At 51.3% G+C, this 27,995-nt stretch overlaps 6 protein-coding genes across 6 annotated transcripts; 2 read left to right on the plus strand and 4 right to left on the minus strand.

Moving 5' to 3' along the window:
• Positions 1 to 1,067: 1,067 nt before the first annotated feature.
• On the plus strand, positions 1,068 to 3,571 carry BO97DRAFT_378361 (purine-cytosine permease family protein). The gene is made up of 6 exons (XM_025693103.1): positions 1,068 to 1,901; positions 1,958 to 2,111; positions 2,165 to 2,237; positions 2,287 to 2,400; positions 2,459 to 3,164; positions 3,220 to 3,571. Exons 1-6 carry the CDS (start codon positions 1,452 to 1,454, stop codon positions 3,301 to 3,303), a joined length of 1,581 nt encoding a protein of 526 aa, XP_025546665.1. The 5' UTR covers positions 1,068 to 1,451; the 3' UTR covers positions 3,304 to 3,571.
• Positions 3,572 to 5,786: 2,215 nt separating this feature from the next.
• Positions 5,787 to 6,927, minus strand: cox5b (cytochrome c oxidase subunit IV; the record flags this gene model as incomplete). The annotated part of the gene is made up of 6 exons (XM_025697910.1): positions 5,787 to 5,869; positions 5,931 to 6,021; positions 6,072 to 6,172; positions 6,247 to 6,405; positions 6,619 to 6,675; positions 6,837 to 6,927. 6 exons carry the CDS (start codon positions 6,925 to 6,927, stop codon positions 5,787 to 5,789), a joined length of 582 nt encoding a protein of 193 aa, XP_025546666.1.
• Positions 6,928 to 7,323: 396 nt separating this feature from the next.
• Positions 7,324 to 8,996, minus strand: BO97DRAFT_378368 (SANT/Myb-like DNA-binding domain-containing protein). The gene is made up of 2 exons (XM_025693104.1): positions 7,671 to 8,996; positions 7,324 to 7,606 (listed from the first exon to the last, which is right to left on the minus strand). The coding sequence occupies exons 1-2, from the start codon at positions 8,541 to 8,543 to the stop codon at positions 7,484 to 7,486; spliced, it is 996 nt and encodes a 331-aa protein (XP_025546667.1). The 5' UTR covers positions 8,544 to 8,996; the 3' UTR covers positions 7,324 to 7,483.
• A 3,050-nt stretch (positions 8,997 to 12,046) lies between these two features.
• On the minus strand, positions 12,047 to 19,706 carry prp8 (U4/U6-U5 snRNP complex subunit PRP8). The gene has a single exon (XM_025698690.1). The coding sequence runs from the start codon at positions 19,440 to 19,442 to the stop codon at positions 12,384 to 12,386; it is 7,059 nt and encodes a 2,352-aa protein (XP_025546668.1). The 5' UTR covers positions 19,443 to 19,706; the 3' UTR covers positions 12,047 to 12,383.
• A 275-nt stretch (positions 19,707 to 19,981) lies between these two features.
• Positions 19,982 to 20,826, plus strand: BO97DRAFT_429249 (60S ribosomal protein eL34; the record flags this gene model as incomplete). The annotated part of the gene is made up of 4 exons (XM_025697351.1): positions 19,982 to 20,005; positions 20,073 to 20,086; positions 20,288 to 20,411; positions 20,635 to 20,826. The coding sequence occupies 4 exons, from the start codon at positions 19,982 to 19,984 to the stop codon at positions 20,824 to 20,826; spliced, it is 354 nt and encodes a 117-aa protein (XP_025546669.1).
• A 5,566-nt stretch (positions 20,827 to 26,392) lies between these two features.
• On the minus strand, positions 26,393 to 27,991 carry BO97DRAFT_356286 (uncharacterized protein; the record flags this gene model as incomplete). Its single annotated transcript, XM_025692165.1, has 3 exons — positions 26,393 to 27,007; positions 27,110 to 27,319; positions 27,362 to 27,991. The coding sequence occupies 3 exons, from the start codon at positions 27,989 to 27,991 to the stop codon at positions 26,393 to 26,395; spliced, it is 1,455 nt and encodes a 484-aa protein (XP_025546670.1).
• Between the last annotated feature and the right edge of the window lie 4 nt (positions 27,992 to 27,995).

Genomic DNA, 27,995 nt, shown 5'->3' on the forward strand with positions numbered 1-27,995 from the left:
CTGCATTTTCTTGCCTACCGGGTCGCTCTAAGGCATGGGATATGATTTATGTTGCTCTGAGCCTGTGTTTCCATAGTCACATCGGTTTCCACTATAGTTTGCAAAGCACTGGGCGAAGGGTTGTCGGAGTTGGTTTGCCTTTACTCTTTGTTAGTTCACAAGTTCTTTCACTTTTCACCTTTCACCTTATCTTGCTGCTTTGCGTCTTCCAGTTTCTTGAGGGATGTTGTCTACCTTGACTTTATGATATACATCGTTGGTGAATTTGAAACCCCTGTCTCGTATGTCTTCCATTACTCAAAATAGACTTAGGGATGGGTCAGAGATCCTGAGAGTGGGTAAGATCTCTATAGTAGGCGATCAAGAACATTGTAAATATGCACCTTGACGCCATGCAAAGCAACCCTGCAGACCGCTAGCGAACGGAAGGATGCTGCAGATAAACGGCGTCGGCCCAAAGAGCAATTTTGACTGGAGCTTCATTCATGGCGAGTCGACAAGAGGATACCTGTGATCTAGTGGGAAGTTGAAGCAAAGTGTACCTTATGTGGATGTGTATGTATGTACATGGGTAGTGTACCTGCGTTCTGCTGTAAACTTAGTGGTGGGAAATGTGATCCGAAATCGGGGAGGCGGCGGCGGCGCGGCGGCGAGGAGCAGCGGGCAAGTCCGCGGCCGCCGCATCCCCCACCGATGACTCGATCCAGACCCGACCCCGCCGCCGCTGCTGTTAAAATCTATCTGGGGGATGTTTGTTGTACCCGCTCCACCTTTTCCCTCATCATCCTGCAGTCATTGACGACGTCGGTCTCTCCCACTCTCTTCTCCCCCATTATCACACCCCCCAGGTTCTTTGCCTACAATTAGGAGATTTTTGATGCACATTAGACAGTTGCTCACTGTCGAGTACTAAGGTCAGTTCGCAAATGATTCATTGCATTGCATTCCATTAGGTTGTCTGCTTCCTCCCGAAAAAGAAGGGTTCGCCACAAACTTTGCTGGAATGAGTATGACTGACGCATGATTGAGATCGTGTTGAACCAGGTCTGGTCGCCACAGTCCTTCCCCCATCGCAATCACAACGTTCCAGTACAGCCCTCCCGTCTCTTCACAGAACCATATGCAAGGGACGGCTACCATGAAGACGAGTAGCGTGGTTTTGTCTGTCGATCAAGGTATCTAGGTAATCTGCCTGCATGAAGACCGGTGTTCGACAACTGTACGTTACACAAACTACCTGGGGGCGCTCCCCGCGTCGGTGTGGGGGGCAGGTACTCTTGTCTTCCACGCGGAAGAGTTTCCTAGGAAAGTTTGAATTAAACTACGTTGTTCGTTCTGAGATTATACGGTTGAACTTGATCTGGATAATTCCAGCGAAAGGACTCATGCGCGCTCTGCTCTATCCCTGACCCTTTCTACTTTTAGGTCTTTACTGACCCAACCATAACAGCATGCCTTCGGAACAACCAGACGCCGCCATGAGGCGTTACTCTGAAAAGGACATTGCGAATGTCCAGTCAGGCTATGATACGCCACGTCCCATGGACAATGGCGAAGAAAACATTGACCGCACGGCGCGTGCGCCGACGCGCTTGGCCTCATATATCAAGAGGTTCGAGCAGCAATTGGTTGAGTATAACTTCGAGGCTCGAGGTATCGAACGGGTGCCGGAGAACGAGCGGATGGCCAAGTTGACCTGGGTTGCATATCTGCAGTCGTTCCTGCTCTGGGTCTCTATCAATCTGGCAGCCAACAACATCACTCTGGGTATGCTTGGCCCTGCTACTTATGGCCTCAGCTTCCGCGACACGGCCCTCTGTGCCGTTTTCGGTACTTTGCTTGGTGGCATCCCGGCCGCCTGGATGGCTACTCGGGGCCCAGTCTCCGGGATTCGGACTATGGTAGGTTCTAATGGAAGGGTCTGCACGAACATGTTGGCTAAACTCCCTGTCTTCAGGCATTTGGACGCTACTCTATGGGGTGGTGGCCCAGCAAGCTCATTGTTATCTTGAATTTGATTCAGATGCTTGGTTATTGTCTGATTGACTCAGTTGTTGGTGGTCAAATCTTGTCTGCTGTGTCCCCGCATGGAAACATGTCGGTGGCTGTCGGTATGTTGTCAATTCCTCATCCTATTCTAACAACTTTACTGATAATCCGGAAGGTATCGTGATCATTGCTATTATCACCTGGGTCATCGCTACGTTCGGCATTCAGGTCTTCCACTATTATGAACGGTGGGCTGAAATCCGATTGCATTCGCATGTCTTTTACTGACTTTTCCAGCTTTGCGTTCCTTCCTCAGCTTCTTGTTGTATCTATACTGTTTGGTGTATCAGCCAAAAATTTCGATCTCTCGACCCCGTCCACGGGAGATGCTCGCACGATCGCTGGGAATAGGTGGGATCTTCAATTCAATACTGGAACTCTTGTTCAATGCTGACACTCTACAATCTAGACTTTCATTCTTCTCCCTCTGTGTCAGTTCAGCAATCACTTACACACCACTTGCAGCGGACTTCTTTGTCTACTACCCCCAGCAAACTTCCAAGTGGGCGCTTTCTTCGCTTTCTTTGGCAGGGCTAACCAGTTCCTTCACCATGGCAATTATCTGCGGTGCTGGCCTCGGGTCAGGCATCGCCAACCATGCGGGATACAGTAAAGCCTACTCCGTTGGCGCGGGAGCACTCATTGTCGAGGGGTTCAGCCCACTTGGTGGGTTTGGCAAATTCTGCTCAGTGGTTGTCGCTCTCGGTTTGATCGCGAACACGGTAGCTCCCTCCTACTCTGCGGGAGTCGACTTTCAGATTCTCGGCCGATATGCCGAAAAGGTTCCGCGGGTGCTTTGGAACACCTTTGGAGCGGTTATATTCACTGTGTGCGCATTGGCCGGTCGAAGCAACCTTTCTAATATCTTCACCAATTTCCTGGCTCTCATGGGCTATTGGGTGGTCATGTGGGTGGTCATCATTCTTGAGGAGCGGTTCATCTTTCGGTTCCGTTCTGGCTACAATTGGTACGCGTGGAACGATCCGTCCAAACTGCCGGTCGGTATCGCCGCTCTGATTGCTTTCCTGGTTGGCTGGGCGGGTGCAGTTCTGTGCATGGCACAGGTGTGGTATATCGGACCTATTGCGCGCTTGGTGGGCGAATATGGCGCCGATGTAAGTTCTTTCCTGTCATCGTCTCTGCTTCTGTTCTCACTGACGTGTGATATAGATGGGCATCTATGTCGCATTCTCTTGGACGGGCCTTGTGTATCCTCCTCTTCGGTACATCGAACGGCGTTACTTCGGTCGGTGATTTCGAAGCACTCTGAGAAGGAAATGGTCTCTAGTCGAGCATTGAAAAGCGTGGGTCGGTGTGTGATGTATGGGGAAAACGAGTCAAGTTGATCGAAGGGTCAGGAGGGATTCAAGACGGAGCTCAAAAGTTATACTTTCTACTACTATAGCGTGGGTGCCAGGGAAGCGAAGATGTTGTCTGTGTGTTCATCACTAGTCTCTATTTGTCACTATATAGAAGTAGGATCCCGGGCAGTGTAATCTGTATAGATAGAAGCAAGTCCAAGGTATTCATATACAGGCATTTGATATTGCATTATTATGGCCTCTGTTGTGAGATGACTTGCCTTTCAAAGTTGATTTTGGGAGTACCTCGACCCGTAAAGTACTCAAATATATAACTAACCTCAAGCGAAAGAAAAACAAATTCCATTCACACCGCACGACCCCACCAAACTGCACACAGCACCAAATCCACACCCAAGACTTCACCCCATGAATAAGTCTAGAATCACAGCCACGGCCGAAGACCAGCAGCGTCAAAGGAGTTTGCTGACCAGTCCATTATCAAGCTGTAGTTTCGTTGGTATCAATCAACTATAACAACCACAAATAACGCACCAGGGTAGATTAGAAATAAGACGGGTACAGTACAGGTTCACAGAAATGTCCGAGAACGATCACTGCAAGACCCGTCTTCCATCATGGCGGTTCAACCCGCCCATCCATCCATCAATCACACTTTGATGAAACGAAACTCGGCATTGAGATTCCGCGACCCTAATCGCCCCCACTTCACTTCTACTCGTAAGTACCTCTGTCCCAAAAATACGGTAAGCTAAAAACCCCAAGCCAAAAGAACAGCAACGATAAACAATAACAAACCACATTGAGAACCTCATCGATCACTCTTAGAAGTCCTAACCTTAGGATTTAGTTCTCTCCTGTCCTGTCCGATCATAATCCATCTAGTCACTTCATAGGTGTAAGTAAATTCAATGGATAGATGAATAGACGATAAGTATCCGAGGCTCTTGCCTAATCAGGCAGAAAACCCATCCTCCGGGCCGCGCTCAGCATCAGCATCAACATCAACATGAACATGGCACTAAGCTTAAACAGACTATCTAGGTAATCGATCCGAGATTGGAGCCAGCGGGAGTACTTGGACTAAGTATTCTAGAGCTGGGACTCGGGAGGCTGTTTACCTATCGATTTCAACTCCAAAAAAAAACAAAAAAAAAATAAAAAAAAAGAAGGAACAAATAAAAACGAGTTCTCCAAAAGAATTAGAGATACGTGAGATGCATGACCTGGCACACGGTTTATCCGATTGATTTTCGATGGCCGTTGCAATCAAGCACTGACTGACTGAATGGTTGAACAACTGGATGAATGAATGGATGTTCCCCGGCGCCCGCGCGAGAAAGCCGGCCCGCCGGTCCGGGGACTGCCCTGCCCTGTCCTGCACTGGACTCGAGTTTCCCTCGATGACCTTGAGTGAGAGTCCGTCACATCATGCCACCACCACCACCATCACCACCACCACCACTTAGACTGCCTGGCTGCCTGGCTGGCGGCTATCGTGACTCTGACCGCTCCCCCTCTTCTCCGATGGCCCCCTAGATGATGGATCGAATTTCAGGATTTGGAATTGTTGTGGTGGGTGGTAGCTGGTGCGGTCTTGTCTCAGGTTTATCTATTTTGTACATTTTATCTTGAGTAGCATGATTCAGGTAAGGGATTTTTCTTGAATTATTTCGAAGGGCGGATAGCGAGGTAGGTACTGCAGGTAGGTAAGGTAGGTCGATGACATCAAGGACGGTGCATCATTCGGATAAGCGTATACTACTCCACAATATAACCTACCTACCTATCTACCTACCTAGGTATGACCATTAGGGCTTTCGAAATAGTTTAACTTCCGAGGGTGAAATCATATATAGCATGGCAACAACCTCTTCTTTCACAGACAGGAACGACCCCCCTACTACTTATTCTACACACGCAAAGGCATTTGAAGACAAACAAGGTTTCAAACAGACACAATACACACCGAACCTATATCGAAAGCAATGCAAGGGATCAATCAAAGTAAACATACAACATACAAAGGCAGACAGGGGCGGAACGAAAACAAGAACGAAAAACGAGAAGGGGTTCAAGAGAGATCCCCGACGTCTAAAAGGTATGTCGGGAGAAGAGAGGGGAATTTAGAAAAAGCCACGCGAGTTTGCTCATACGCACACATCTCGAAAAAGAAATCAGACCAGTTGCTGCTGCTAGCCCGTCCAATAGGGATTTTCTGGTATCTTTCGTCCTGTGCGTTCCCTCTCGAAGATCCCCTGCCGCTCATTCGCTCTTCCTCTGTTCTGCCCTTGTCTTTGTACACGTAGAGTTGTCTTTTATACCGAATCCATTTGCAAACAATCCATCCCCCGTCCCCGTTATTCGAATGGGTCAAGAACAAGACAATCGCTCCATTATTGAGGTGTCAAATATTTACCGGTACCAGTACTCAGGCTTGACGTAGTCGGCGAAAGTCTTGGGCTCGACGTGGGGAGGGTGGCCGTGGTGGTGGTCGTCTGGTGATGGCGGTCGTTAGTAAGGTTGCCGGCAATGATGTAATATAGGGCTATGACTTACGAGCGTGGGGGTCCTCCTCGGGGCCAACGTAGTTCAGCTTGACGACGTTACCGCACTCGCCGCAGCGCTCGATGGGGCGCTCACGGGAGACCTAGCCAGTCAGTCACTGATTGATCAAAGCGAGTCGAATATATATCTTACAGTGAGCCAGTTGACCTGGTGGGAGTCGGCGGGGAAACCAGTGCAACCAGCGTACTGCTCATCACCGGCACCGTTGACGATGATGGGGTTCTCAAGAGTTCCTGCAGACCATAATGTCAGAGAGGACTAGAAACCAAAGTTGGTTGTGTATCCACGGCCCGGGAATCTGACGTACCCTTGCGGGAGGCATCCAGAGGTCTCATGTCGAAGATGTCGATGCCCTGCATCTTTCCGGTAAGTTCGAGACGCTCGAGACCGGTGGCATGCTCGATGTCGGTGGGAATGGTACCAGGCTTGGCACCAGGGGGGACAAGGTCTTCCTCGGTCTTGATCTCTGTGGGACAAGAAAGCACACAATTAGCATCATATACTGGAAACATCATACGATCCCGTCTGTTCCGGACAACGCTGGCGCGGAAGTTCGACGCCTGGCCTCACCACCTCAATTGCACTCGCCACTCGTAAAAGATGCGTTTGAGAGGTAGTGCAAGCAGAGCAAGCTCGAACAATCGACGTCTGCGCGACGGGAGGAAATGCGGGTACCTACCGTCGAAAGACAGGATCTTGCCCTCCTTGCTGACCTCCCACTTCTTGCTCTTCTCGACTATAGGTGTAAAGCCAATGTCAGTGCATATACCAATGCCGAGGATGTAGTATGAGAAACAATTGACCGATGTCGGCGCCATTGGAGCACACAAACACCGGGCGATAGTGACTGGGATGGGCTGAAAAGGCGGTCTTGGTCTGACGACGAGGGTCACGTACAGCGGGTGACAGAGGAGGAGAAGGGACGAGCAGCAATGGCCCGGGTAGGGGTGCGCCTGGCGAGGGCGAAGGCTGTGCGTTGGAGGAACATTGTCCTGGTGGATAGTGATGCAATGACGGCAGGCAAGGCGAGACGTTTGGAGATGAGGGAGTTTGGAGGTTGAGGTGAGTTTGAAGCCGCTTCGGCCCGTGGTCGTATGGTGTTAGTCAGCCGTGTGGGTTGATTGGTTCCGGAGCTACAACGGCTGATCTTAATGACCAGTTGAGCAGAAAGGCTGGATTGGGACATGGCCCTAGGGCTTAGGGCTATGTCACCTGCGGAGCTGGCTTCCTTGCCTCCGCGAAGTGTCTAGCCTCACTGCCAGACGAATACGGCCGCTGCCACGAGACGAGCCACGCCTCTAGTGAGCATTAGCGCCTGCAGAGTGAGACCAGCGCAGGGCCCCCCCAATTCTGCAGCAAATTCGACTTATCATACACTATCAATCTACCGTACATTGACCCTCTGGTGTCAGATCACGCCATGAACCTCGCACCCGGTTCCTACATATATGTGTGCACAGGGAGGAGGGACGTAACAAATGAACGCATTATTTGAGACATTAGACAGAGTAACGGGACGTAGCAAAATTATATCCGAGTGACAGTCATTGAAGCTGCGTCGCTTTTTCGCGACAAGCGGCTGGCGTGAAGCCATTGCCAACCTTTCCTGCGATAATGCGCCACCGGTCGTTCTCGTATTCTTGAAGGGCACGCTGCAGTCTTTGCACCTATTTATTCATTAGCCGAAGCGATCGAATACAGGAAGTGTGTGGACCAGCCCGGTAAACATACCATTTCATCGCTCCAAGTCACGTCCTTTGCTTTCAATTTGGTACAGTATCGAACTTGCAAGGTGCCACTCGTTCGGCCTGGGAAAAAGTCCGCAATTTGCTTCCACGTTAGATTCTTGTTTTCTTTCAATTCCACCAGCAGGGCGTCTTCCTCCGGTGTGAACTTCAGTTTCGGGCCTCGAGGCCTGGGAGCCGGTTCAGGCATCCCGGGCTGGCCTACAACACTCGGAGGACCCGAGGGCATTGGTGACGCTTCCACATTCATACCATGGCGGCCAGGGGTTCGTAGCGCCGCATGGGGCGGGAGGCGATGGTGATGATGGTGTTGCGGCAGCCCAACGGATTCTGCGTGCCCAAAGCCGTGACCTGCCATCGGGGGCTGCTGAGACGAGGCGCCGTGGACAGAGAAGAGCATTTCCGATGAATGACCATGCTCGGCCGGCCCATCTGTGGAGAGGACTGAGAGTTGGGGTCTGAGACCATGGTCTGTCTCCTCTCCGTCTGTCTCTGAATGATGCCGTTTCTTGCCACGCTGCAGTGGAGGGATCTCGAAGCTGGTTGGGGGATACTGGACAGGAAGCTGCCGTGGAAGCATCGGCGTATGGCCGAGAACAACGGTCTGTGACATGTCATGGACTGATGGCTGAGGCGTCGCCGCTGGAAGCACGGTCGCACTTGCATGATGCTGCTCGAATGCCGCCGTGCTGTGAGAGGTTGTTTGCGAGTAGGGGGGTTCGGCCTGCTTGTGATGGTGAAGGTGCGGTTGTGGCGTGTGATAAACAAGGGTGCTTTCCTGCTGCTCAGGTTTGCAGGTAGCATGTTGAGAGTAATCAATCGCATAGTCACGATACGGATCCGCCAGAGTAGCGGACATACATCTGCGCCGCTAGAGCTTGAAAGCCCTGGCAGGCTGCTCAACGCGGCTTTAGAAAATGTTAAAAGGTGAGTTTGAGGGTGTCGGTCTCGAGAGAGGCCCTTTCACCAATAGATGAGATCAAGCCGCGAAAAAAATTCCACTGGTGAAGAGAGTTCGTCGCCAGTTGGGCGTAGGTCGAGTGTCAACCGAAACCTTTCGTCATGTAAAGATCGCTCGCTGGCTCAGTTTCGTAGACTTTATCACGATGAATCACGTTGTTCAGAGAGCAAACTTTTCAACACTGGTTGATGTTAGGGATGGGCCAAATAAGCGGACTGACGAGACCGAAGCGCCAAGTCAAAGAACTCGTTCATCCCACGGAGAATGGATGGAAGTAAAGAGCCCTCATCGAAGGAAACCGGACACATTTGAATAGAGAAGCGGAACAGTTGAAGGCGACGCAGGGTCTGGCCAACATGAGGAGAGAGAACCAAGCCATTGTGACAGGGTAAACCAGGATGGATATATAAGCGACGACGCAAACTCACCTATATCAAGAAAAGCGTTGACGACCAAGTTGTCGGAAATTGCCAGTAACCCTGCATCAGTGTGCTGCACCTCGAAATTGGTTCCGACTCAACCGAATCTACAGTCAAGCCACAGTCCTCTCTCTCTCTCTCTATCTTGAGCCCAACAATCAATCCGGCCGAGATGCAATCCCGTCAAGCCCGGTCACTGGAATTGCAGAATAGACTGGGGAAGAAACAAGTGGAGGCGATGCCGGGATACCTCTTCCAGCTGCATGTAAAAGTCCCGTGCAATGACACTCGACTTATTCTAGGAAATATAGGCCAGTTCAGCCAGAATGGGCGGTAGTTGTCAGGTTCTGGAAAAGGAAAAAAAGTAATAAATAAGAGGATACTGGGGGATTGTCGACGAGACACGGAGATACCCCATACAACCCGAATTAAGAATGGTGCAGGTGGGTTGGGAAAATAAATCCCCAATTTGACGGATCGGCATTCCAGTCAAGCTTAGTTTGCATAGGGGCCCAGTGTGGACAACGGCCATAGCCAGCAGAGCCAGCGATGTCGAAGGATGAGGCTACGATTTGCCTTCCGCCGGGCCGTCTGGTGGTTGCCAAGGCATGGCAGACAGTCGTGGAAGAAGAAATTTAGAGCCAACTGCCGGGAGATACAAGTATGAAACACTAAGATAGACAAAGAGTCTAAAGAGGCGCTTCTTGGCTGGGTTATTGGCGCCCAGCTTGCTTCTGGCGGCGTTTGGACATCACCCTGGATTGATCAGCTAGAAGCGGGGAGATCCAAGCCCAATCCATACGTAGGCCTAACATAATCTTAAGTTAACTTATTGGATACGAACGTGGGTTAAGTGGCCTCTGGGCTCTGTGGGTTCAAGTTGAGGGAGCCAAACCTGCTGCTGGCGTGCTCCTAACTCGCTCAGGGAATTCGCCCCCTGTCAGAACAAGGCCCGTCGTAGGTCGTCGCAGCAACTCCACCCAGTGAAACGCCAATGGCGGAGGGGGGAGAGAGCAGTCGTCGTGCGAGACATCCACCTGAACAGGGTGAGTGAGTTGAATTATCAGCGGGAAAAGGGCTAGTCTGCTGCTGTTTGGTGGGCCATCATGACTAGGCAGGTGAGTTCCGGCCGAGCCTTTCTGATGAGGGATGGTGGAGTTTTGGAGAGTATATAACCCCGAAAAGGCTTTGGTTTGGACCTTTTGGGGGGCAGGGCGCGCGGGATCTCAACCACCACCAACCCATCCAGTCGATAGATAGGTAGATAGATAGACAGCGAAAGATACAGCAGCCGTTCGGGATATGGTCTGCAAGCAACGTGCCGCCCACCAGAAATTTGTGGCTGGTCAGCTTCGAGGTCCAACCGTTCGCCCACGTCGAGTTTCCCCTTTTTCTCTCTCTCTGACTGGTCTCTCACGGAATCTTCCCTTTGGGTCCTTGCGCCGGGGAGGTCACTAGACAGGGAGACCATGTTCCCCTGCTTTTCCTTAATTCCGTACAGACACCAGTGAAGTGACCCATTAACAAGTAGCAGGACTGACCCTTTTTTTTTTTTTTTTTTTTTTTTTTTTTCTTCTTTGAGAAAGAAATTCTCCGTGAGAGCTTCTGTCAACCTTATTTGCTCGTGTCTGTTAGATCACCCTGAAGGACGAGTCCCAACAACGGTCGGAGGCCGAGAGCTTAGCGCGTGGGTGTCATGATTGTCTATGCCCGTGAGTGGGTGTGGGCGCACGAGGGGGAATGGAGGCCTAGAGCATGAAGGGCCACCGATGATTTGTTGCGGGCGGTTTTAAGCCCGCTCTATTGCCTACTTAGTCAATGAGCACGGCTGTCATGAATCATGTCCACGCGTAGAGCAGAGGAGCTTATACACAACACGTAAGACCCCTCCAGCGCCTGGTGTCGAAGTAGCCTTAACTGGGCGTAGGCTCCGGACTCCGGACTGGTCTCGGAGTCAAACTTTGTGTGGGGACCTCTGCTCAGTCTGCATCGTGCACTTGCAGGCTTGCAGCGAAGCCCAAGGGCAAGCATTTCCGACAGGCTTGTTTTGACTTTATTCATTCCGGGGAGTGCTTGGGCTCTTTGAAGCAATGGTGAAACAGAGAGGGATGATTAGATCCCATTAAACCACTGGAGGGGAGATTTGAGACCGGAGAGAAGGAGCTTGTTTCAGCGGCAAGCTAGACATGAATAATAAGTCCATTGTTCTTCGGAACTAAAGATAGCACGAACGGTGATGACTCGGATGTGGGCGGGAATACGGGCAACGGGCGGTGGTTTGAGGCCACGAACTAGAGGCGCAGTTTGAGAGCCTGACTGGAGCCGGAGCTGCTGTTGCTGTTGCTCGAGGAAAGAGAGGCATTGGCAGTAGGGAACGCAGACAGAAAATCCCTTCCGAGGTTGCTGATCCAAATCAGAGGAACTGGGTCGGTTTCGGGGCACTTTTCCCACTTGTTGTGGCGGGCACAACAGGGCAACAACAGAAAAAGAGAAGAGAAGGTGAGGAGGGGGTAAAAAAAGTAAGGGAAGGCAAAAAGGCAGGCAGAAAGGCAGAAGAATCAGGCAAACAACGCTACCACTCACACACACCCATTACCACCAACAATCAACAAGCAACAATTAAACAATCAACACACAATCAAAGTGTTCCTGTGTTTGGGTAGTCCCTCAGTTCGTCCATTGACTCCGTAGGATTCGAGTCGAGGACAGATTAACCAACCCACACTGGTGCAATGCGACCAGTCAATCCACCTTAAAATCTTCTGCATGGCCTCACTGAGTTAAGCAACTACCACGACGAACCTACTTAAGTGGACTCACACATGGTCCCGATATTAAAAAAACGGATCATTCTCCGATGGTGATTGACGGTAGCTTCTAACCCACACCCACATGGTCGATCCCCTAGGACGAAAACACCTTTAGTGTAACAGCACTTTCGCACTTTACCTACACCTTGGCCAAGATCCAATCCCTCGAGATCAACCAATTATCGTCTTGTTTGATTAACATCTAAAAAACCACATAGGCTACAAACAATATGGTACAGCAACACAAGTGAAACCCCCTGGTTCATCATCATCATCACCCCTTATTTTCTTTCCCAGACGTCAACCGATAATCGCTGTATCAAAACACATGTGGGGGAAATGATTTTCCGGCTGAAAGAAGACAAATCGGAGAAGGGAAGGAGAAGAGAAAAAGGAAAGAAAAGAAAAATCAAAACGTGTCAAGGCCAGCTACAAGAGAGAGAAATCGAAACCCATGAAAAAAGGAGAATGTTACATAAGATCATCCAACGCCACGCCCAAGTCATCACTCACGCAAAGTTATCCGAACGATCGACCCAGATATCTTCCAGTTCAGCGAAGTTCTGGAAGTGCAGCGGGCGATGTTGATCGTCATAGAATTTTAACGGCGTGTCGATCTTGACGTACACTGGCCGCTTCTCCACACTGCCGAAGGAGCTTCCCATGAAGCTGTAGTTCCAAACATTATCCTCCGGAACAAGGAAGTACCCACGAATCTTGTCACTGAGCAGAAGCTGACACTTTTCACCCATGCTAGTCGAGAACCCTTGGGGTTGGTCAGATGTCATATCCCGGTTCTCAGCACCCCACTTGTATCCCTGGGGAGTGAGTCCCCAAGCGGCAAGCGAGACGGATCCAGGCGTGAAGGACACAGTCATCGTGACCGTCTTCTTGTCCCAGGAAGGATGGGCGTTCATCAGGCGAGCGTGCTGCGTCACATCCGCAGCCGTCATATAGTGCGGCTCGTTTCCGGAGATAGTGTGAATCACACCAAGAGGCTCAAGGTTGTTCAAGTAATCGTGCTGAGGCAGCTGCTGTGGCAATTGAACCTCGCGAGTGTTGCCAACCTGAGGCACCATGACGATCGTGCGAATCTCCTTGACCTGATCGTTGTCGGGCGGTGAGCTACCATACAGGAAACCGGCAACTTGCACCCGGAGATCGGCGATTGTGATGAACCGCTTGAGGACGTTCTTGGGCATGATGTAGGTGTAACCCTCATCTCTGACCTCGTCTGAGGAGATGTAGATGTTGTTCGATCGCGTACGCAAGTTGGATGTTGCAATCGCCCGAGTACGCCACTCAGTCTTCGAGGCAAAGGACTGCTGTTCGTACTGAGAAGTGGTCGTGACAATAATGTCCTCACCCCGGACGTTCTGCGTCTTCGTCGTAACAGCAGTAAGCTGCTTTTGCTCTTCCTGCTGCTTCTCGATCTCGGCGGCTTGCTGGCGCTGCAGAGACGGTGCACTGATCTCCATACCCAAGATGATATCACGGACTTCACTGCTCGTCAAGCTCTGAACGTTGACATTGTTCTTCTTGCCATAATCGTTGAGAATGAGATCGCGGAGCTGCACTTCAACCTTCATCCAGTCCTCGTCTGACAGCGAGGGCCAAATGTGATGCTCCTGAGTGATAACACTCTTGTCGGGTCTGAGGATGATCTTGGCCTTGTCGATGTTCACATGAAGTGCGCGTAGGATCAAGATCAGACGGGAGAAGGCAATGTAGGGGGAGATCGACTTCAACCATTCATCGTAGAGGTTGAAAAGAACCATCTGGGGCTCGGTCGCCCGAAGAATCATATCAGCAAGCTTCTCCACCTTCATGGCAGCCTGGAAGGGCAACTGAAGCTCCGAAGCACGGATAGAGATATTAGGGAAGTCCAACAAGTGCACTTCCAGAGGATCCAGAAGACCCTTACGAGTGACGATAAGCTGCTTAGGTTGCTCTTCAACAGGCAATGATCGAATGAGCGCCGCAACTTCTTCGGCCGTCTTCCACTTCGCCAACTGACCCAGACGCTTCTGACCCGCCCAGACACTGGTGTGAATGATCTTCAAGAAAAGCTGTCCAGTGCGAGGGTTGAAGATGAAGATGGCACCGTTAATAGGCTTTGTCGTAAGGTTACCTTCGAAAGTCTTGTGAATGGTCACACGGTAGACGTTGGTATCGTCGATGAACAGCTGGATTTGCGGACTGAAGAGCTCCGAATAGTTCTGGGAGTTGAGGAACTCCTGGTTGCTTTCCGAAGCGTACAGCTGCAGACCCTTACGAATACGCTCTCTCAACACGTACAGAGCAGGGTTGGCCTTCATCACCTTAGCCATGGCTTGCTGGATCAAAGTCTTCAAACCAGGGAAGTACTGCCCATATGCCGAGTAGAGATTGTATGCAAGATCGATGCCAATCATCAAACCAGTCGCAGAAGGATAGATACTCATACTGTCGGTCGTGTAGTCCAGGTACTTGGCACGAACGTATCTCTCGATATCGTGAGAATCGTAGTCACCATATCTCAGTTGAACATCAAGCCAGAACTTGTTCGTAGTAGTCGGCTCGTACACATCCTTGGTGTCGAACAACAGGGAGGGGCGCGTAACATTCCACTTGTTCGTTGCGAAAAGCAGAATATCCGCGCAAGAACTGTTCATCTTGTACGACTTACGAGGGTGAATGGTCTCCTTCTGCACAGTCTCAATGCCCAACTGTTCCAGCTCCTGGTCAAAGACTTGACACAGATCCATGACCACAGACTCATGGATTTTCTGCCACAAGTGCGCACGGAAGATCTGAATCAAAGAGATTTTCAATGTAGGAATCTTTCCGTGCAGGAAAATGCCTGTGAGATCCAGTTGTACCTGGAAACCCACGTACACATTGGCACGGTTGATAGTGGGTGACCACCACAGAGTAAACCGACGGTTAGGAATTTGATTCAAACCCGATCTTTGAGCGTTCGTAAGCTTTTTAAACTTCATGGACTCCTCGAATCCACTCGCTCTTTCCCAGAATAGACCCTCCCAAGATGGGAAAGCCGTAGCCTTGAAGAGGGTATGTTCCAAAATAGTCTCGACACCACCCAGGGCCTGGATGACGTCGGTCCGGTAGGCGTTGAGGTTCCACAATTTACCATCGTGACGCTGACTGGTCCACCAGAAAGGATTGCTCTTCATTAGCTGATACTGCTTGAACTCCGCACGGAGACGGAAACCCTTATCGAAGCTGAGAGTGCTGCGGTCCTTCTGGAACAGCGTGTTGATACGGGGCAAACCGCGGTCCCAGCTGTCCTCGAGGTCCTCCAACGTCAAGCGTCTGTTCTGCTGCTGAGCTTCCTGTCGCTTCTGGGAGTATTCCATCCACACGCGCTGGGAGTCGATGAACTCAGCCTCCCAGGGGATGATGTATCGGAAGATGTTGGGGATCAAGGTTTCCTCGTCGTGAGACATACCCGCACGGAAGTGGGTGATGCCGGTATCCGTCTGCTTGGACCACCGCTTGTCACTGGCGGGAATGAGGATGTGCGAACCAGAGATCATACCCAAGCCTCCCAGTTCCTTGGGCGTATAGAACACCGCGGGAGGGAAACGCGAAGGCATCTTGGAGTTCAATCCAATCTTGACACGAGTCTGAATCTTAGTTTCACACTTCACGATGGTGTCCAGCAGGTTGACAGTGGACACGGCAGCTTCACGGTAGTAGGTGAAGAGGGCGATCAAGGCAGTGTTCCACTTGTTGGCAATCTTGGTGAAGGTAGTCGAACCAGACGACATAAGAATCTGGCGAATACGGTTGTTAAACTTCTGGATATCCTCCTCCGTCACCTGCAGGAAAGCGTGCGCAGTCCGCTCCTTGGTTGAGTTGTCGACCAGAGACCACACACTATCCTTGACCGAAAACTCTTCATTCTGATTGCGGCACTTCGGGAGAATGCGAACTTCGAATCCGCTCATGGAAAACAGAAGGTTGGGATTGTCCTTGCTGTAGACACTGGCGAAAGTATCGTCCCATTCAATGGTGGTGATAGACCGGGGCAACCGGTTCTTCAGATCCCAGAAAACGGCACGACCCAGGTTGACATCGTGTCGCATCAAACGCATCCGGCAGTCCCGTGGCCAGCACTTCTTGTTCTTGTAGCCGATAACGTTCTCGAAGTTGGGATCTGGATTCTCAGTCAAGAAACGTTGAATCAGATCTCGTGATTCATCCGCAGAGAATCTGAGGAAGACCCAGATCTTATCCACGTAGCGAGTGTACAGACGGATGGGGTGTCTGGTCTCAGTTGCACGGTCCCTGAATTGCAGGAAGTCGTTGGGGCTCTGAGGGGGACCGGCCATCTCACTACCTCTTTGCAAGCCAAGGAGCAGCAAATCAATCATCAAGCCATAGTACTGGAAGACGAACCCAGAGAACTGCAACCCCCGGATCAGACCATAGCTGTTGGTATGGTTCATATCCTTGTAACTGAGCTGCACATTGTTCTTGGAGGTAATGTAGTCAGCCAAGTTGTGGTCCATGATCAAACGCAACATTCTGTTCAACAGAGTAAGATCCATCTTCTCATAGACCTTTGAGAGCTCAGTCTCGATCATCACGTTCGTCTCGCCATCCTCGGTCTCCCAAACATTGGACAGGTTGTTAATTCCTTGTGCCCACTTGTACGTAAGCAGAGGGGGTACTTCCGAGTCCGAAGGCTTGATCCAAGCTGGGAAGAGGTGGCGCTGCTCCGCTTGATACCATAGGTATTGGTCGAGGTAGGCGTCAGTGATCTTCTCGATAGGTTCGACATCGTACACGGGGTTGATGTGGCTGTAGTTGTCGTTCATATCGATACCGACTTCCTTGAACGCTCTCTGGGTCAAGAGGAATCGCTTGATACGAGCCAAGGTCGTTCCAGGAGAGTCGTAAGCCTGCTCGATGAGAGCAAGTTCCTCACGCTGGCTCTGGTTGAGTCGGCCCTTGACAGAGTAGGCTTCACGCAGACGCTCAAGGGCAAGAATCAAAATCTTCGTGTCGTGCTTGTAAGATACACTGGGGAATGGGATTGGAGAGAACTTGCGCGACTCGAGCCAGTGCACCATGGTCGTGTAGATGGCCACAGCCTCTTCGGACGAAACATAAGGACCGTCCTTAAGATAGTTGTGCTGCCGTTCCTGTTCGGCCTTGAGCCACAACCGAGTGAGACGACCCAGGTTCTTCTTTGCAACCGTCTTGTCCACCGTGGCGCCGCGACGGATACGTTCACGGTTATAATGAGCGACAGAGATCCACCAATCAGCCTTACTCTTGACGTAGCGCAGAATAATGTTTTCGATGGGAGCTGGAAGACCCGGGACCTTCCAGGGAATGTTACTCTTCCAACATCTCCAAGCTTCGGAAAGATGCTGTAGAACAGTGTTGACCTTGTTCTGTTTGATACCTTCCGGCATCATGTCCATAAGATCAGCCATGACGGAAGCACGAAGCTCGAGATCGAAGTGAGATTCCACTCGCTGCTTGGTGACAGTCTTGGCAACACCCTTGCTGTGGCGACCTTCGAATTGACGAGACAGCAAGTTTCCGAGCCATCTCTCAAGCAAAGGAATGATACCACGCATGAAGAAGAGCCAGACACGCCACGCCGGAGCCCAGAAGCCACATCCAGGACCCTTGCCCACGGGACCAGAGTTGAACCGATAGTAGATAAGATGCTTCAAGTCTTTACAGGAACGGATCTGGTGCATCAACTTGTACTTGTAACGGTACATACCCGTCAACTGTCCAACGTGGTTGAAGGCGTAGAGAATACCGTCTGCCAGCTGGAAGGCATCGATGTTACCCAGACGGTACTGCACTTGAGCATCGACAATCAACTTCGTAAGGCGGAGGATTTCACGCATCAAATGGAAGGCATTTCCGAATCGGGACTTCTTTCGCTCCTTGGTCGTCAAGGTCTTGACGGGCTTCAAGTTGAAGTTGTAATCGAGATGGAGGTACGTCAAGTTCTTGCGGTGAATCAGAAGGTTGAGCATGTTGAAACCCTGGCGACAGACTTGCAGACCGGCTTCGACCCAGTCGATGGTCGTCTGCTGGAAGAACTTAGTCGACTTTAACGTTTTGAGCAGGTTCTGCTTGTTTTGAGCCTTGGGCTTCTTCTTGTGCAGCTCGTTGAGCACGTAGGTTTTGAGAAGCTTCTGGTAAGACACGCGGACCTTGACGGGTTGACCCTGCGGGCAATGTTCCAGGTACCACTGCTTAACCAAGGGGACGTCTTGTGCGCGCACCATCTTGCCGGACCGTTTGTTAAAGGGGTGGGGGGCCCACCACAGGGCAATAGCGGACGCCGTATCGGGTGTGTACAGTTCCTCATCGCCGAAGAAGGGCTCGAAGTCCCCAGGAAGTTCGAAGTCATCCTCATCGCCATCTCCAAAGATCTCATCTTCATGGCTGACCGTGATGTTCTTGGGCGCGACGGAACGTGAGGAAATGGGATTAATTACAGGGTCGAAGTAGAAGGCGGGAAGGTTGGGGTCTTCGGTCCGGACGTAGACGATCTGAGGATGGGAGTACCAAGAGAGCTTGACACTTCTTGGCAGTGTGTTGTAAAGGTAGGGGTATGCGACGCGGTATTCCGTCCGGATGGGAGCGCGGAAGATGATTCGGTCGATGGCGTTGAATTCACTGAAGTCTTCGTCGTTGGGGTCAATATCCTTGTAAAGAGGTTCAAAACGAGGACCACCGGGGATAGCAACGTTCAGCGCCTTGGCTGTGAAGAAACTGTTCAAGTCGAACATGTGGAAGTAGTTCTGGTCAACGACGTCACTCAACAGCTGATGACTTAGCCGATAGAGGGTCGCCATCTGTGGAAGAGTCAAGTTCCAGCTCTTGTAGCTCGGTCCGTTGACATGGGGAGTATCAAGCAGAGGGCGATGGTCATAAAGCCACTCGTAGACGGGGGCATCTTCGGACTCATCCAGTTCCATCTGAATGGGTTCCAGCGGCTCCACATCTTCGATGTTCTCCGACCACGACAACGGCGGCTCCTCGTCATCAAAAGGAGGAAAGCGCATTCTCTTGAAGTGTCTCCGATCACTCTTCTCTCTCCGCATACACACCCACATGGTCGCCCACTGGGCGTGGAACACAGGCTCGATGACGCGGGGAGTCTCGTTCACCAAGGTCAAACAGCCATTGACGTGATACAGGACCTTGACTTCCCTAGCAGACTCCCAGGGCATGGGCATGTTCTCCAGCAGCTTCAAGACGGCATGGGGCATGAACTTGAGCGCACCGAGATAGCTACGCTTCTCGTTGCTGAACTTCTTTTGCGATACGTCGCCAATGTCTCTGACAATCTTCCGCAGATGCTCCGGCGGCATATCGGCCTTCTGAGTCTCGACAAACCCGCCCTTCCGTTTCTCACCGAACCGATTGCGTTGCGTCCGCAGCCATTCGTTCTTCTTCTGGGCGAACTTGGCGACATTCGGGTCGGCCGGTGGTTGATATCCTGGCGGTGGCGGAGCCAAAGGCATCGAAGGCGGCGCCGACGCACCCCAGCCTGGCGGCGGGGGAGGAGGCAAAGATGCCATGGTGAAGGGGGATGTGTCGTTGGAGGTGGAGTCAGTCCCCTCGCTTCCTGATCGACGGTGGATGATGCTCGTACACGAGTCGCGTCAATGATCACGTCGAGTGGAAAAAGGTACTGAGACTATCGCGTGTTCATCGGTTTAGGGGGATTGGGGGGGATTCGTGATGAGTAAGGATCAAAAGCGTTATACAGAGGGTATTGATGGAAATGGGTATTCAACCCCGGATATAAGAAAGAACCGCGCGCCTGGACGATCCCCTTCTCGCCACGGGTGATATAGCAAAGCTTCACTTCTGGCACCTGGCCTTGGATGAAGCAAGTCTGAAAAGAGGTGGCGGCTCTGCTCGGGCCAGCACTAGTCTGGATTGGTGTTAGCGCGGACTCGCCAAATCTGCGCTAGCGCGGCCGCCCAGGGCTCCGAGCGAAACCCACACAAATCCAGATTACCTGCGAGAATTCTACGAGGTTAACGACGACAACCCGACGACGCCGCCGCCGCCAACTTCTTGACCACCCAGCCTCGAGGTACGGACAGACAAAATGGCGAACAACAGATTGCAATACGTGAGTCAAATCGATATTCTGAAGCGAAATTTATGCAGGATGCTAATTTTGATCTCCTATTCTACAGCGCCGCCGGAACCCGTACGTTTGAAAATCTCTTCCCAGCTCTCCCAGTGTCCCCTTTGGCTCCCCCCAACGTTCTTGCTTCGGTCGCTACGATTCAAATCACGATGTATCCGGTTTTGTTCTGCGACGAGAGGCATTTGCGGGCAGTGGGATTTTTTCTACGCACCACGAATTGCATGAGGAATTCAGGAAATTGATGGATTTTTCGTCCTACAGGTACAACACGCGGTCCAACCAGGTTCGGATCATCAAGACCCCTGGCGGTGAGCTCCGTTACCTTCACATCAAGAAGAAGGGTACCGCTCCCAAGTGCGGTGACTGTGGCATCAAGCTCCCTGGTGTGAGTAACCCCAGTGCATTCTGTTTGGGTTGAAATACGAGGATTGTGGAGGAAAGAACAACGACCACGGTGTTTCCGACATGTGTATGCGCGATCAATCGACCGGCAAACCCGCATCTACACGAACACCTACAACCGCAGTCAAGAAGGAAGAGACGCAGGAAAAGCAGACGGGAAATACTCCAGCACAACAGCAGGCTGATCGTGACCGTGCCATCTCTAGGTTCCCGCCCTCCGCCCCCGCGAGTACGCTCAGATCTCCCGCCCCAAGAAGAACGTCAGCCGTGCCTACGGTGGTTCCCGCTGCGCCGGCTGCGTCAAGGACCGCATCGTCCGCGCTTTCCTGATCGAGGAGCAGAAGATCGTCAAGAAGGTCCTTAAGGAGTCCCAGGAGAAGGCTGCTGGCAAGCGCTAAATGCGTCCCTCCTGACGGTTTCTTTTGTGTTGTTGTGTTTCAAAGGAGCGAACATGGAAAATTCTTTTTAAAATTGGCTGGGTATGGTTCTCCTCAAAGTGAACGGACGGCTAGCGCGGCAAAACAAAAGACCGTGATCAATGAATTATATTCATGAATTGAAATTTTCCTCGTTCGTTCGTCCGTCGTCCTAGCCCTCTCGAAGAAGACTTGACATCGTCTGTGTGTCGACCGTAGAAAAGCCTGAGATTTTCCTGCTGTCCCTGCTGTCTCTGCCGGCATAGCCGAGCTTGCCTAGAGCTGAGACTTTGGTGGATACTGCGACCTCCTGTCAATTTGAAGGAGGGGGTTTGAAAGCCCAACATACCTCTGCAAGTAGAAGGCGCTTATTCCCTTGATGACAGCTGTGTGTATGTGTCTAGCTCGTATGACTCCCCTCATCCCCATGACAACCCCAACCCGCTAGTGAAAAGATCTAGGTCCCCCGGATTGAAAAGAGATTGAATGGTTCCATTCAATGAACAACAGACCTTGCACAACTTGTTCCGTACTGGGGATGTTCAGCGTTCTATGCCCCAAATTTGTCAATGCGTCAAGCCTAACGTGCCCCAAAATCCGGTCATACGCGTGGCTTCCATCGCTTCTATAAATAACTACCGCAACAGCCGAGCCTTTGCATACGACTCAAAGAAAAAGGGTAACCAAGCGTATACATCCTGCAGGGCGAGAACACGCAAAGAAAGAAAGGAAAACAGGGGGGCGCCGGGGAGAGGGCGATGGATAGTAAGAGGGGAGTGTCAGAAAAGGGCAGGAGACAGAAAGTACTAATGGACAGTACGGGCAGGGTTGATGTCAGGGATGGTCGGTTGGGAGAGGAGAGAGTCAAAGGCGCCATAGCAAAGCATGCACAGGCTAGAAGCTCACGTGAGTCCGGGTTGCGCGGCGCCTGTTCAAACCGGGCTTTTCCACAACCTCCTACCTCCGCGAACTTCTCGCAAGTCCCTGTCCTGGGTATAAGGATGGACGATCAGTTTTAAAAGTCTGGGCGTGGATTGGATGGCATGTTTCCCCAGGTGCCTGGATGATAGTATAATGAGGGAATGGCTTGCCTTGTGATACATGGGCCTTCTTTTTCACCCTTTCAAAAAAGAAAATGATTTATTTTACTCTTGTGCTGTCTTTCATGAAGGGCTGACCCTGACGCTGCCTGCATACTGACATGTACATGGATGCACATCAACTTGGCACATACCTCGTAACAGGCTAGGCAAATCAATCAACTGATTGGGGAGAATGGAATTGTAGAAACCTTCACAGAGATAAGGATGCCCCCATTGTCACATCCGCCGGGCATAAACTTAGTCGAGCGTCTGCTCTTTGTTCGAGGTAAGCATTCAACGCTTCCCGTTCATTTACTTGACAAAACTATTCCTCAACTAGGATATCTCCTCCGTCAATCACGGGCAATACCTTCTCGGTCCGTGGGATCGAGACCCTTGATCGTGTCGGTGCACTACAGTACTATGTCATGCAGCTGACAGGCAATCTGACAGGCGCGGGTTGCGTCTCGGTTCCTGTACTGCTGTCCTCCATTCTTGATTCGCCCGCAGCTGCTATACTATTGAGTTGACATGGAGAGAGAGGTTGTCAGCTAGCCTGCAGCCTGGGCAGCGTTCATCCTGTCTGCTTGGGACCTAAGGCCTTTCAGACGCTGAAAAGGACTTTCTCCAGAGAAGAACCTAGAACGTCCGTTTGTTTCAAGGCTGCATGAGTCCTAAAATATGGGCGCGTCAAGCGAATTAAACGAAGATAAAGAAGCGTCCCTGTCCAACTCAACAGGAACTATGTCCTGATACCGAGATAAGTCTTTGGTCTGGTTAGTTAGTATTCTGTTCTGTTGAGTTAGTCAAGTCTTGGGTGACACCGGGGACATCACTCTCCATGCCTTGTCCCCACCCTTTCCCCATACCTGCCCTGTATCGTCCTGCAACGTTCCTGTCCAGCGGTGAGAGAGCCGCTGAAGGTGCAAAGACCCAAAGGCGATAAGCAAGATGGTAACAAACCAACCTCCACCGCCACTTGTTGGCGTCCGTCTTCCGAACCTCAAACCGCCGACCTCATTTTCTCCGCTTGAATTCAGGACAAGATTGACCGTTCAACAATGGCCAACGCCCGCTGCGTACATCAGCATCAGCATTAGCATTAGCATCAGCCAGTTCCAGGTTCCGGTAGCCATTGGTCGGATATTATAGCCTACGTGCTACTATTAGTGTCATGCTCAGCATGTCGAGGATATAGTGGTGACTTCTGTTCCGACCAATGAAAGCCAGATACCAGCGACGAGCTGGGTATACGCCCCAATATGATCTCGATCCAGTGTCTCATCCCGTTAGCTTTGTTTGGTCGAGAACAAAGGAAATAAGAAGTGGGGCATGGCAGTAAGCATGGGTACGGGACAAGAGGCATCATGGATTGGTTCAGCAAGAGGAGGGGAGGGGGCACTATAACTTACTGATTGAAACCCCAGCATGTCGGGGATTGGACCGAGATGGTTGAGAGCGAAGAAGGCAACCGACTACTGCCGCTCCAGGCCGAGTGAGATACATATCGAATCCATCTGTTGGCGTTTATACAAAGTACTGTACATGCTTATCTTCCCACAAGTACGATGCCACTGTCCGACTCCGTTGACAAGACAGGCTGAGGCTGTACTAGTGAAAGGCAACAGGCGGTCGAATGATACTCAATGAAGCAAGTTGCAGCAGAATGACGAAGTTTAGAGCTGCTGAGTAGCCGAGAAAGAGAGACGTCGTCCGGGTTTGTATCACACCACCACGAAATCGGCAACCCTATGAGATTGGAGTTATGATGTATGAATCCACCTCCTCATCGGCTCACGGCTGATAGGAAAGGTAATCTTGCTCAATGAGAAATCAAGAATCAAGTAGTCAGATCGGCAAAGGGCCCGTGGTCAAGGTTATTTTTCCACTGCTACCATGCTAGCCTTATATCTCTTGATCTTGAGCTAAACATGCATCCGCAAGCGGAGCGTTCACGGTCGGATGCATTTCCGCTCGTATCAACTTTCTGTGGACTTGGGTTGCCTTCAGCATGTTGACGCGCTCGTGGCTGGAAAAGCACTCTTGAGAGACATCCTCGACTAATGAGATTGACTCAGAGCGGCGAAAGGCTGAGAAGAATGTACTTTTGTTTTCTGCCATCGGTTCGAAGTTTATGCTCTCCGACTGGAAGATGTTCGGCTACTTAGCAACGTATCAGCAGACTGTGCAGTACCAGGACATCCGAAGAGGCATTAACCCCTCCGCTTATCGGGTAAGGCATAGCTAGGACTAAAATTAGGTAACGGGAGTCGAGACTTGGAAGCTGAGGGTTATGATTTGGATGGGCGAAACGCCTTAGTTTGATGAAGGTCATGTTAGCGCAAGTCTTCTCTGCCAAAGCGCTATCCTGGACACGGTAAATGGTAGACGGTACCAACCTACAGTAGTATTTGTACTTTTGCGGCCTATAAGTGATGAGGAATGAGGAAGTGATGCCTGGACTTATCATCTACCACATGTCGGAACTCGGATAGAACTCGGATAGGACGGAGATGCAGGCCAAAAACCAGTAGAAATCCTCGTTTACGCGTGGTGGGCATTGCGCATGGGATATCCATCACCCGGTCATCTCTCCTCTCAGCCCACTCACTGGTGCATTTGCTAGTATCAGCCAGTCGGGACCATTGCGAAGGCGAGCGTTACCGATACCACCGTAAGCAATTTATGGTGTAGTGAAAAATGATCAGATTGATCGATCCGTACGATGGCTCCACTATCCGCAATCACTAGTCAGTAGTGGTTCATAGTTACCAGCTAGTAGCAACTATACCTGCGTAGGCCCAGCGTACCATCAATGCTGGTCGCAGCTCAATGATAGCCCGCTCGATATTCCTAACTTCTTCAAATCCTCATGAATGAATCCTAGGGTCAAGGAGGCAGGGTGGGTGGCGGGATATGCGGGTTCAAAATTGCTGTCACCAATGTGTTTCGGTGATTCCCCAGATCAGCACGGGATGACATTTGGTGACATTGTTCCTTGAAGCCCCAGACGCTAACACGGACTAGGAAGTGAGGAGGATCAGGCGTGGCACCTTAGTTCGAGGGATGGGATGCCTTAGGTATCTAAGGATTTTTGACACCAAAGTCAGATCGAGATTAGATGCTGCCAGTCCGGCAACAACCCGCAGGCGCTGCTTGCCGTGCCGTGCCGTGCTATGGGTATGAGGCCCGACAGTTTCTAACCAAGGCTGAAATGAGTATCATTGTCATGATTGATTAGCGAAGCAGGGGAACCGCCCGGTGAAGCAGCAATCAGAATACTGCGGCCGATCATCGGGTCTAACGCACACTCCAGATAGCTCTTCCTTTCCCGCAGGACACCGTAATATCGTAAATCATTAGATCCTTCGAGCGCATTCGTTGGTATGATAGAGGGCGGTGGGGGTGGGGGGCAACCGACAAGGGCCGGAGGAAGAGCGGTAGGCATTGAAGTGGGATGAGTAGGTATGGACAGGAAGGGCGAGGAATTTTAATACATCTAGCACTAAGGTAGGTATGTACTGTAGTAGGAGCGCCATGCCCTCTTGGGCATCCATGGGAAATCCGGCGTTTAGGAGTGGAGGAGGCAGAAGGGGGGAAAGAGGAGGAGGAGGAGGACGAGGGGTGGATTGAGGGAGAGCTGAGAGAGACGGAGAGAGTCATCCATGATCGGGAGACTACCTAGTACTATTCAAGTAGTCTCGGGACAAGTCGAACAAGTTGAAACACGAAAATTAGAAGTTTAGTTCGAACGGACGCCGCCAAATTCTTTGCATTAGCCCGGTTTTCGGTAGGTGAGTGCATCTGAATTGGTGTCTTCGGTCACTAGGGAAGTACCGTACATATACGCTAAGTGGAGGTGCAGGAAGATGATGCGACCAAAGTTAGGTTCAATTATGACAGGTTGGAAGATGTGAAAAGGGAAATAAAGGCCTCGATCCGCGCACCGATCTTCTATTTCATCTCTGATTCGTGGTGGGGGAAACAAAAAAAGGAAATAACGCGTGGAGTTGTTTTGCAGGACACTGGCCATCGCCGATGGCATTCATGCCAGAAATAAAAATGGCAATTTGGGCTGCAGCCGAGGACTTCCCTTCGGTCATCTCCATCAACCCTCGTCAGTCTGTTGTATAATGGCGTGCATCCCGAGGCTCTCCGAGCCACGTAGGTATGGTAGTCTGTGGTTGTAAGAGATAGGTACTTACTGTTAGTACTTAGGCTGGCCATATATCTCATTCGGGAAAGGGAAGAATCTCACACTGGCAGCCAGTGAAATGAAATCAAACCAATTCCGAAGCGCCACACGTATTGCCATCAGCTCCTGCAGGGAGCTGGCACACATGACAGCCGAAAGAGCCTATTGTTTATGAGAAATCTGAACAGGGAGTAATGCATGGCTCACACATGGCAAGACCACTTAAGGAATGACTACATTCGAAACCTCATGGACCATTTGCTAGCAGACGCTATCTGATTGCTCCACCCTCCAATAACCCCAGGTGAAGATCCGCAGAGATCCCAGGCCCGGTCATCAGCCCAGCAGAAAATGAAGGGAGTCCTCCCCATCCCAGAAAGCTGCTGTCCAGTGCTAGGCAATCCGGTCCTGATCCTGCCATGCCGTAAAAAATCGGCGCGCATGGAGGGGGATCTGCACAACCAACCACATTACCCAAGTCGAATGACTCGGTCGATAACCGTGTGACCGGCGCTGACACATGAAAAGACGATATCACCGTCGTCGCCGCAGGCGTCGTAGTGGTTGTGGATCGGAAATCATGACTATAGAAGGCTTTTTGCAGCGGTCGTTGTGGGATTTCACGCTGACAGTTGTCCTTTCGCAACTCCTCTGGGCCTAATGGGCGCCCACGGAGCTTGGCTTTGATCTTCGTAGCTTTCCCCCCTTTCGCCCCTGATCGCTGGCGTTGGGGTGCTGGTGGGTCCGCGGTCAATGTCTTTTTGCAACTCGCTTGCTTCCGGTACCGTGTGGTGGACTGGACACCAAACTTGACGGCTTCTTCCGTTAGGCGCCAGTAGTTCTGGGGCTTCTTGCCGGGTTCCTCCTCGCGAACTGCTTCAAACCCCTGTTGGATGATGTACCATATCAGTACTCGGAGAATATCAAGGGGCGCAAGGAAAGAGTACACGCGATCGCGAAGAGGGTAGAGTGAAGTAGCATAACATACCGCATTCATCGAGAGGTTGTGGCGAACGCTGTTCTGCCAGCCTTTGGAAGAACGATCCCTTCCTTTAGCTGTACACTTCTCAAACCAGGCGTAAATATCCTGAAGCGTTAGTCTCTTACCGGGGGCCTCCAGGAGAGCTTTCTCGATAAGGTAGGAATATGGGGCATCCGAGTTTGCCTCCTCTCCGGTGTCGTCGGGACTAGTTTGTAGCTCCTCATGGTGGAATCCCGGTCTGTTTGTATGGGTCTTCACCTTGCCGGATAGGAACGAACGACGAGATGAGCTCGCGAAAGCCAGTGACGGCGGTGGCAGCCGTGGGGTAGGACAAGCCGTTTTAAAAGTATCCGGCCGCGTTGGATACGGTGCAGCTATCTGAGAAGGTACGGAATAGGTGCCAGATTCAAGCGAGCATGGCGGCTGCTGGGCTCCTAGCGCCCGTGACCAGAGCAGCGAGCCTTTGCTTTCGTGAACATGCCCTGGTTCGAGCTTTACTTGTTTCGAATCCGAACAACTGGATGCGGCCAGGGAAGATGGCCACTCGGAAGACTCAACATTGCGAGTAGGAAACAGACTCGGTACTTCTTCCTCGGGTGAAGCGTCGGATGGAGAAGAAGAGTGTCGATAGAGCGGAGGCTTCCATGACTGGTGATTGTGCTGATGATGGTGGTGAGACATCGTCGTCTCTGAACTGCCAGAATGGGAACTCGTCCAATTCCCGATTGCGGGACAGGGATAGCCATGGTGAGAAGGGGCCAAACGAGCGCCATCTGTTACAGATGAGGGAGGGGTCACTGTTTGTCTCGCAAGTTCGTTCTGAGAAGAAGCCCGGCCGAATGGAGCTGAGTCCGGGTGTAAGATGAGAGGGGGGAAGAAACGATCCATATTG

This window comes from Aspergillus homomorphus (assembly GCF_003184865.1).
Source record: "Aspergillus homomorphus CBS 101889 unplaced genomic scaffold BO97scaffold_64, whole genome shotgun sequence".
Taxonomy (NCBI): Eukaryota; Fungi; Ascomycota; class Eurotiomycetes; order Eurotiales; family Aspergillaceae; genus Aspergillus; species Aspergillus homomorphus.